This window comes from Henckelia pumila, chromosome 4 (assembly GCF_033568475.1).
Source record: "Henckelia pumila isolate YLH828 chromosome 4, ASM3356847v2, whole genome shotgun sequence".
Lineage (NCBI taxonomy): Eukaryota > Viridiplantae > Streptophyta > Magnoliopsida > Lamiales > Gesneriaceae > Henckelia > Henckelia pumila.
Window position 1 is genome coordinate 77,886,380 of NC_133123.1, and position 9,865 is coordinate 77,896,244.

A 9,865-nucleotide genomic window follows, 5' to 3' on the forward strand; every position below is an offset into this window, starting at 1 on the left:
ACTTCATGGGTCAATCCAAATTTTCATTGAATAAGAGGGGCCACTTGAGATTTTCAAAACAGTTGTCCCATACAGCTGGACTTGGACTCCAAACGTTTCCAAAAGCATTGTGCCATACGGCGAATCGCCTCGCAATTAACGGAGATAGCAAACGACGTCGGATTGGTATTATGGCTCATAATACATCTTACTTGATACTTCTATGTAAAAAAATAAAAAAAAAAAAAAGTAAAAATATATAGATATTGCTTGTGATTTTAATTTTGACATATGAACATAGACTAGATTTTTGTACAATTATGACTACGATATTAAGGATCTCATAATAATAAATACAAGAGAGGAGTGTAACAAACAACTAATTATTAATTAATGATTAATGAAAAGCGACGGTGCATGAACCAGAAATTACTTGGCATATATAGATATTGCTTGTGATTTTAATTTTGACATATGAACATAGACTAGAAAGAATATGATTATAGGTGGAGGTATCAAAACGGGTTAGTGGGGCGAGCCGACCCACAACTCGTCGTAACTCACCATTAGGCGAGACAGAACGGCCCACTTTTTAGGTTGGTTGGGAAAACACTAACTCAACTCACCTATTTTAGGTGGTCGGACGGGTCAAGTCAGTGGACGACCTACATGTATTTTGACGAGTTTTGGCATGTCAATTCGACGAATCTAGCATATTCTAACACTTTTAATTACAGATAGGTACAAATTATAGGATCTCGAGTTTGAGATCTGTGTGAAAACACTATCCCTAAATACATTTAAAAATGATAATTGAGATTATCACACTGTTAGTTATTTTTTATGGAAGAGATTCGACAGGAAGCAAATACTGTATCAATAAAAATTAAAACTTGCCATGATTCATGTATTAACTCATCCACAATCCACAACACCCTATGAATGTGTTCATAGCATTGTGGGTGGGTGTTATTAACACCCACCCACAATAAAAGAGAGATGGGCGTTCACAACTGTGAACGCCCATCATATTATTTTTTTTTTTTTTCAAGAAATGGGGCGTGCTTGCACGCCCCATCATTTTCTTTCTGGCGCGTGCAAGCACGCGCCAGAAAGAGAGTGGGCAGGTGCAGACGCGGGCCCCACGCGTCTGCACCTGCATTACTTTATTTTTTTTTATTTTTTTTTAATTTTTTTAATTTAAATAATAATAAATAACGGTAATATATTAAATTATTTGTCAGATTGTGTCAAACTAGTACATTTTTTAACGGAAACTTTTTTTTTGTTATTTAATTTATTTTTTTTTTAATATAAAAAAAATAAATAAATAAATAAATTATAACGGCTAGTTAACGGGTAGTTAGAATTTTTATTTTTTTATTTTTTTTTAAATTTTTTTAATTTAAATAATAATAAATAACGGTAATATATTCAATTATTTGTCAGATTGTGTCAAACTAGTACATTTTATAACGGAAACTTTTTTTTTGTTATTTAATTTATTTTATTTTTAATATAAAAAAAATAAATAAATAAATAAATTATAACGACTAGTTAACGGCTAGTTAGAATTTTCATTTTTTTATTTTTTTTTAATTTTTTTAATTTAAATAATAATAAATAACGGTAATATATTCAATTATTTGTCAGATTGTGTCAAACTAGTACATTTTTTAACGGAAACTTTTGTTTTGTTATTTAATTTTTTTTTTAATATAAAAAAAATAAATAAATAAATAAATTATAACGGCTAGTTAGAATTTTCATCTATAAATACCCTTCAATGCTAACACCAAAATTCATTCCACTTCCAACACTCTTCAATTCTACTTTCATTCTCTCCTATATCTTTCTTACTCTTTTCTGAAATATTATTTTCTATCCGAAATGGATGAAAATACGAGGGCATATCTTACATATTTGTTAAATTCTACACAAAACTCGCAAGAAAATGCATCTTCCCAAAATCCACAAATTCCACCAACTCATCAATATCCACATCCATTTCCAAATATGCAGTTTCCTCCACAAAACGTTCAAAATTTCCCAGGATTTGGAAATTTTATGAGCCATCCGAATTATACCTCCAGAGGTCCACCACAACCCCTTCCAGCCGAATATTGGCAAAACACGAGTCATCCACCATTCACGCCGCCAGTTCTTCAAGGCTTTGGTACCCCATACACAACTGGTACGCATTTTTCATCTTCGATGCCGACTGAACCTGCATCTCCGACTTTTGTCCCAGAGACTCAACTGTCCGATCGTGAATCCCCAATCGAGGTGGTGAATTTAGAAAAAACGATTCCGAATGCTGAGGGTACGAGAAAGCGTTCGACTTGGACAAAGGTTGAAGATGAGGTCTTGGCCAGAAGTTTTGTCACAATCAGTGATGATCCAATAATCGGCAATGACCAGAAGGCAGATGCATTTTGGGGACGTGTCGCAAGCTACTACAATGACAATCGTCCTGCAGGTTCAAACAGCAGAAAAGCTAATGTTATACGGTCACATTGGCACAACACAATCCAGAAGAAGATAAATCTATTCAACGCAAATTACAATAGTATTTACAGTTTATATCGCAGTGGTCACAGTGATGAAGACATATTGAGGTTTGCGTATGAAAAATATCGCGAAGAACACAATGGTGTTGCGTTCAACCTCGAGCATGTGTGGAGAATTGTTAAAGATCGTCCAATGTTTACTCCACAATCCGATGATCACTTTGTGGCCACAAAGAAGACGAGGACCTCTGAGTCAGGAGCAAGCAACACATCTTCCAACCAAAATGTGAGCGTAGACATAGATGACGAAGATAATCGTCCAATGGGTAGGAAGGCTGCAAAAAGAAAGGGAAAAGACAAAGTCAAATCGACCATGGAGGATCTGACAATAAACTATAACAGTATTTTTTCAAAGTTCAATGAGTACACAAACGTAAAGAAGTCTGAAGTCGATCTGAAACAAAAACAACTTGAAGTTGAGAAGATTAAGGCAAAAGCTTCCTTGTCCAATGCAGAAGCAAAGAATCGTCGATTGAGGTTGAAGGAGTACGAGATCTTGAACAAAGACACCTCGGAAATGACTACTGAGCAACTTATCATACATGAATGTTTGTGCAAGGATATCAGGTCCAGTTGGAATATATAACACGGTTTGCGCATTTCAATTGATTGTATTGTTTAATTATTGCATTTCGAAGTATTTGTATTGTTTAGTTATTGTATTTTCGAGTGATTGTAATGTAGTATTTCCGAGTGATTGTAATTTTTAATTATTGTGGTTTCGAGTGATTGTAATTTTTAATTACTGTGGTTCCAATTATCGTGATTTAAAATTTTTATCAACTTTGAAAACTAGTCATTACAAAGTAGTAATATCAAATGTCTAATTATCCAATAACTTGACTTATTAGATTACAAATAAAATCAACTTACAACTTATTTCAAAATAAACAAAATTATATTTTCAAAACATATTGATTTAATTAATAGATTTCAAAGATATATAAATATATGGTGCTAAGCAAATAATCTAATCTTTGAAGCAAAATGAGTTTGATAAAAGACACGGCTAAACAAAAAAGGAAAGAAAATATGGTGGAATTGGTATAATTATTAAAGTTGTTGGATTGCTCAAGTTATGTGGATTCTCTAAGAATGCAAGCCACGTTAGGTATCTACTATAATAAATTTTTGAGACTTTTTTTATTAAAATAATATAAAAATAAAGAATATATATTAAAGTATACAATTTGAAAAAGTTGATGAATGTATTAAACTATTTTTGCAAAATAGTCGTTAGAAACTATCCGTTGCAAACTAGCCGTTAGAATCTAATCGTTGCAAAATAGCCGTTGGAAACTAGTCGTTGCAAGATATCCTTTATATATAGACACATTGTGCTAAGATATTTGCATTTCACTAAGATAAATTTCACAAACACATATACAACAATATATTTCCTCCGAAAATGTCTCATTCCACAGACAGCTCTAGGTCAAGTTCCAGTTCGACAAGCGAAGAAGAAGTACATGTTCAAATCGATGAGCAAGATGATGATCCGGTAGAAGATCTGATGTTAATGGTACTTCAACAACACCAACAAGTTATGGAAGCATATCAGAGGAGAGAAACACGCAGAAGAAGGAGGTTCATCCAAAGAAATCGTGAAGCCGGTCATGAGAGGCTCGTCAATGATTATTTCTCTACAAACCCGGTGTATCATGATGGAATATTTCGAAGACGGTTTCGAATGCGAAGAGAGTTATTCCTTTGCATAGTGACTGCCTTAGAGAATCATTCGACGTTTTTTCAACAAAGGGAAGATGCTGTGCAAAGAAAAGGGTTGTCACCACTACAAAAATGCACCGCTGCGATTCGTCAACTAGCTTACGGAGTCCCTGCAGATCATCTTGATGAGTACCTACGTATGGGTGAATCCACGGCAATCAGGTGTCTTTTCAAGTTTTGTGAATACTTGGTTGAAATATTTGGTGATAGGTACTTAAGAAGACCAAATGCTGATGATGTTCAACGTCTTCTTCAAATGCATGATGACAGACACGGCTTTCCTGGCATGTTGGGTAGCCTTGATTGTATGCATTGGAAATGGAAAAATTGTCCGGTTGCTTGGAAAGGTCAATTTACAAGGGGACATGGGTCACCAACAATTGTGCTACATATACGAAAGGTTATTATTTAACAGATGGAATATATCCCGAGTGGGCTACTTTCGTTAAGGCTTTTCCTTGCCCGGAGGATCCCAAGAGAAAGTTATTTAAGGAAAGACAGGAATCTGCAAGAAAAGATGTCGAGCGGGCATTTGGTGTGCTCCAATCTCGATGGGCGATTGTCAGAGGCCCAGCTCGCTATTGGTATAGGAAAAAATTAAAACAAATAATGTTAGCATGCATTATTTTGCATAACATGATTATTGAGGACGAAGGAGGTCACGTGATAGATTGGTACAACGATGAAGCGGATGAACTTGCACAACCTATCCTAGGATCCAACCGAGGCTTTCAGGATTATCTTCGGACAAATTCAGAACTACGTGACACTCAAGTTCATCACCAACTTCGCGCGGACTTAGTGGAGCATATCTGGGGGAATTGCAACAACATGAATCCGTGAATTAATATTGTATTTGTTATTTTTAATTTCTTTGAATTGTTATTTTTTAAAAGTTATTGTTGCATTTGAATTTAATAATTTCGTGTATTGAATAAATATATTAAAATGATTTTATTTATTTTTAAAATTAATTAAATTAAAACTTAAAATATAATATTATAAATATATTATAAAATGTAAAAAAAATGAATTTATTTAGTATAAAATAATTTTATAATGTTGAGTGGAATGTGGGACCCATAAATAATGAGTGTTAATGTTAATAGGATTGTGGGTGGAAAGAAGGATGTGTTATTAACAGTGGGACCCATGACTTTTGATGATGTGGAGAGTGTTATTGTGTTAATAACGAGATAGCATTGCGGATGCTCTTAAAAACATTAATGAGTTAGTTATTATTTTTAAATAAATGAAGGAATTGTTTTAAAAAAAAAAATTAATTAAATAAGAAAGTGTGAGTGGGTTCCACACGCTAGCAAGGATTCCAAAATCCAAACTATGCGAGAGATGCCGTCGCGTTTGGTGTTTTGGATATTGTGTATTGGCAGCATCACTTGTCTTCGTTAAAACGAACCACAAAATAAACATGGGATTTGATTTGAATCGTCTCAGTAGTGCACAACTCGCATTGCATCCCCGTTAGATTATGAAGAAAGAGCTCGTATGAGGTCTACTTGATCGAACTATGATGTTAATTGTTATGTATATCACGATGCTGATTCGTATTTTCGTTTAATACCTAAAAAAACAAAATAAAGAATAGAAATTGAAGAATCGCACGTTTTGAAAATTTTTTATGAATTTTGCTAATTTATTTTCAACCGAAATCACGTTGTTGACTATTGAGTATTGAGCATTCATTCTTTCTGACTCGAACACAAAATAGTACTCATTGGAGTCAGAGGTGGACGCGCAAAAATGAGTCAGTAGGACGGATCGGTTCACAAATGTTACAACTCACAATTAAGCGGGTCGAAAAAAAAACCAACCTAATCTTCCTATTTTAGATCGGTACAGACCAACTCGACAGATTTATGTGTAATTTAATGAGTTAGAAAAAATTGATCCGTAACCCGATGCAACCCAACATTAGACGATACGAACGATCCGTCATTTGATGGGTTAGAAAACTGTAGACCCAATTCACTTATTCCAGCAGCGGAGTGGGTCAAACCAATGAGTCTTAACACATGCTCCGACATAAGCTTAATTGTAAAAAAAATATAAATATCTAAAATTTTGCAATCAAAATAGAGTCATCTTGAGTAGGTTTGAACATAAGCTTAATTGTAAAAAAAAAAAACAAACAAAAAAAAAAAAACAAACAAACAAACAGCATGAATAGAAGCCACCAATAATTAGATGCCTAAACTTGTTCCCAAGTAAAAAAAAATACAGTTCCAACTCTCAAACAAGAATGCTCATCTACCACTTGGAGTACAGAAACTTGTTAAGTAAATTCATCTAAATTGAACTACAAATAATACTCTCCTCCCTCAGGCTTTGCAATGGCAACAGCAGATTCCACAGACCCGTTCAAAACAAATAAATAGACAAGAAAATGAGAAGGTAACTGCATATTAAGCAAACCGATAAAATTCGAGAGAATTTTAGATAGATGACATCTTAGGAACCTCGACAGGAAACTGATGGATTTCATCTATCCAAGGACTCTTTTCCTTCGCCGGATTTATGGTCCTAAGAGCTTTCCACACAGCACTGTTGCATTTAAATCCAGAACCGAAGGCTATTTGCCACGCCCTGTCTCCCCTCTTGATCCTTCCTTTGGCTTCTGAATATGCCAATTCGTACCAGAGAGAGCTGCTAGAGGTGTTACCGAATCGGTAGAGAGTCATCCTTGAAGGCTCCATGTGCCAGTCGGAAAGCTGAAGGTTCTTCTCGAGTTCATCAAGCACAGCCCTTCCACCAGCATGTATGCAGAAATGCTCGAACGCCAGTTTGAAATCTGGGATATAAGGCTTAAGCTTCATCTTGAATAGCTTTTTCCCCACCAAAGTTGAGAAGAAAAGCAACTGCTCAGACATCGGTAGCACAAGAGGACCTAATGTTGTGATGTTGGTTTTCAAGGCATCACCTGCCACTGCCATCAAATCCTTCGACAAAGAAACTCCAACTTTCGAATTGGGATCCTCCATTTGAGTGACACAAGAAAAGCATTTGTCATCCGATCCTTTGTGGGTTCGGACAGTGTGGACCAATCTATACTTGGACCGCCAGCGATCTGATCTTTTGTTTGACAGCAAAATGGCAGCCCCTCCCATCCTGAAGAGACAATTTGAAACGAGCATAGATCTCTCGTTTCCGAAATACCAATTCAGAGTAATATTCTCCATGCTGATCACTAGAGCATAGGTATTGGGATGCACTTGGAGAAGATCCTTAGCAAGATCAATCGAGATTAATCCAGCGCTGCAACCCATCCCACCAAGATTATAACTAACTATGTTCCCCCTAAGCTTGTAATGGTTAACAATCATGGCAGACAAAGACGGCGTCGGATTGAAAAGACTGCAATTCACAATCAAAATTCCAATGTCCTTTGGCTTCATAGAGGTTTTGGCCAGAAGCTCATCAATAGCACCAAACATTACAGTTTCAGCTTCTTTTCTTGCTTCCGCCATACACGGATTTGGCGGAACCCTTAACACAGCCTCGGGGAGATAAGTAGACTCTCCCAGTCCGGACCTCTCAAGAATTTTCCTTTGGAATTCAAGATTCCCCTCAGTAAAAGCACCAGTCAACCCTGATCTCTCCATGAAAATCTTCCTAGTACATTTCCTATCATCTTCCGGCTTATAACAAGAGAAGTTCACAAGATACACAGGTCGAGGACGAGTAAGGAAATAAACCGTCGATAGAAAAACCAAGAGGGCCGAGCACACGATCACCGATATGAGATTGAACCTCAAATGGTCCCAAAGAACGTAGAGGTCTTGGAGAGAAAATGTGGACAATTGAGCAAAAATAATCACCACCAAAGGAGTCAAACACAGGAACATCCCATGGGTTATGAGGTAATGGTATCCAAGCTTCACATACTTCAATTTAACCGACTGTTTAAAATCCGGAAGCTTGCGAGAAGAAGAGGGTTGAACCAAGGGCGTGCTTGCCTCGGATTCATTCATTTTCAAAATCTTTAACCTCTGTTGACACAAATTTAACAAGACTCAGATATATGAGAAACTTACAACCTCGAAACTAGTACAAACGCAAACCACAAAACTCAACAAAGAACCACATTCAAGAAATAGCAAATTCCACCATAAAGTCACCAAAAAGACTTGGTTAGTGTTCGGATTCCTTCTAGAAAGAAAATTTTGAGCTTTTCCTTCCCTCCCTACGAGGAATCCAAACACTACCTAAGTTCTGGACAGGAAACAACATATTAAATTCCAAGGTAATCCACGCTTAGTCCCTATTAATTCAACTTCCATTACTTACATTTTCTGGATCTCGGTAGAGGAACACAGAACATTCTCGCTCAGATAAACTCTAATTTTTTTATAAAAAAAAATCGAATCTTTTCTCAAAAGAATATATATAAATACATCGATTACGCATTCTCTTGCATAATAAAATCAAAGACCCCGCGTCACCAAAATAAGCAAACAAACAAAAATGGCCGAAGTTGGGAAACATGCACCAAATTTCATGCCCAGAAATGCATACAAAAATGGAAAAAAAAAAGATGCGTAAACTTTGAATCGAAACAGAGGGAGATCACAAAGCACGAACCTTTTTCTCGTGAAGAAATGAACGTTTGAATGTATGAATGATTGGAGTGTGTGGGAAGAGAGAGAAAGAGAGAGGAGTTTGATTCCTTCCGAGAGAATGGAGGGGACTGCGTCAATAATATACAACCAAATGCTGGCTTGTGGTGGGGCCAATATCAACTGTGAAACAATTGCCATTTCAATTTTCCTATAGCTCTCATTTTTATTTTATTTTTTTGACAAGCCTAAAATACATTTTTTGGAATATCCATGAAATTATCCATAGATAAATTTACATACTAAATATTTATTTATATATTTAATTTTCATTTAGTCTGAATTATTTCACACCAAAAAAAATATGTATTAAAAAAATCCCATTTAAAAGCACAAGTCACAACGTGCGCACGAATTACTTGGCTTTCTTTTTATTATTATTCTATGATGATATATCATCGCTTCCTCAACGTTGAATTTCATTTAATGTACTGAATTTAATATGTCTTTTATGATATCATTAAATTCAAATATTGAAATACGAAAACCAAGCAAAAGTTTAGGATAGAGAGAATCTTATTCATGGCTTCTTTTTTTTTTTTTTTTTAACAAAAAATAGAAAGTAATTCTCTTAACTTTGAAATTCGTGATTGGATAATAACTAATAAAGAAATGGTAAATTTGTAATAAATAACAATGGTGGTAGGAAGCAGCTGGCAGGAAATTGGGAAATGCCAATAACACAAGGATTTTTTGAAAAGTCAAGAGGTCGGCTGTCGACCAAATTTGAACTCAAAAAAAAAAATAAAAAAATCCTAACATCTCGTGTATCACAAAAATATTAACAATTTTCATTCCAAAAATAATAATTGTAATTGTAATGAATTAAAAAAAAAACAAGAATCCAAATTGGATGAAATTATCGAGGGGTGGACAAGTCCTTGCTAGTAGAATTCAACTCATTCAAGAAGGACACGTTCTATCTAAGTAGCAATTGGTTTTGTCCAAACATGT

The 9,865-nt window shown here is 35.2% G+C and overlaps 3 protein-coding genes across 3 annotated transcripts; 2 read left to right on the plus strand and 1 right to left on the minus strand.

Moving 5' to 3' along the window:
- Window positions 1–1,869: 1,869 nt before the first annotated feature.
- On the plus strand, window positions 1,870–3,135 carry LOC140861291 (uncharacterized). The gene has a single exon (XM_073264300.1). It carries the CDS (start codon window positions 1,870–1,872, stop codon window positions 3,133–3,135), a length of 1,266 nt encoding a protein of 421 aa, XP_073120401.1.
- Window positions 3,136–3,957: 822 nt separating this feature from the next.
- Window positions 3,958–5,477, plus strand: LOC140861292 (uncharacterized). Its single transcript, XM_073264301.1, has 3 exons — window positions 3,958–4,582; window positions 4,693–4,861; window positions 5,387–5,477. The coding sequence occupies exons 1-3, from the start codon at window positions 3,958–3,960 to the stop codon at window positions 5,475–5,477; spliced, it is 885 nt and encodes a 294-aa protein (XP_073120402.1).
- Window positions 5,478–6,458: 981 nt separating this feature from the next.
- On the minus strand, window positions 6,459–9,016 carry LOC140866835 (3-ketoacyl-CoA synthase 11-like). Its single transcript, XM_073271889.1, has 2 exons — window positions 8,877–9,016; window positions 6,459–8,284 (listed from the first exon to the last, which is right to left on the minus strand). The coding sequence occupies exon 2, from the start codon at window positions 8,264–8,266 to the stop codon at window positions 6,731–6,733; it is 1,536 nt and encodes a 511-aa protein (XP_073127990.1). The 5' UTR covers window positions 8,267–8,284; window positions 8,877–9,016; the 3' UTR covers window positions 6,459–6,730.
- Window positions 9,017–9,865: the final 849 nt, after the last annotated feature.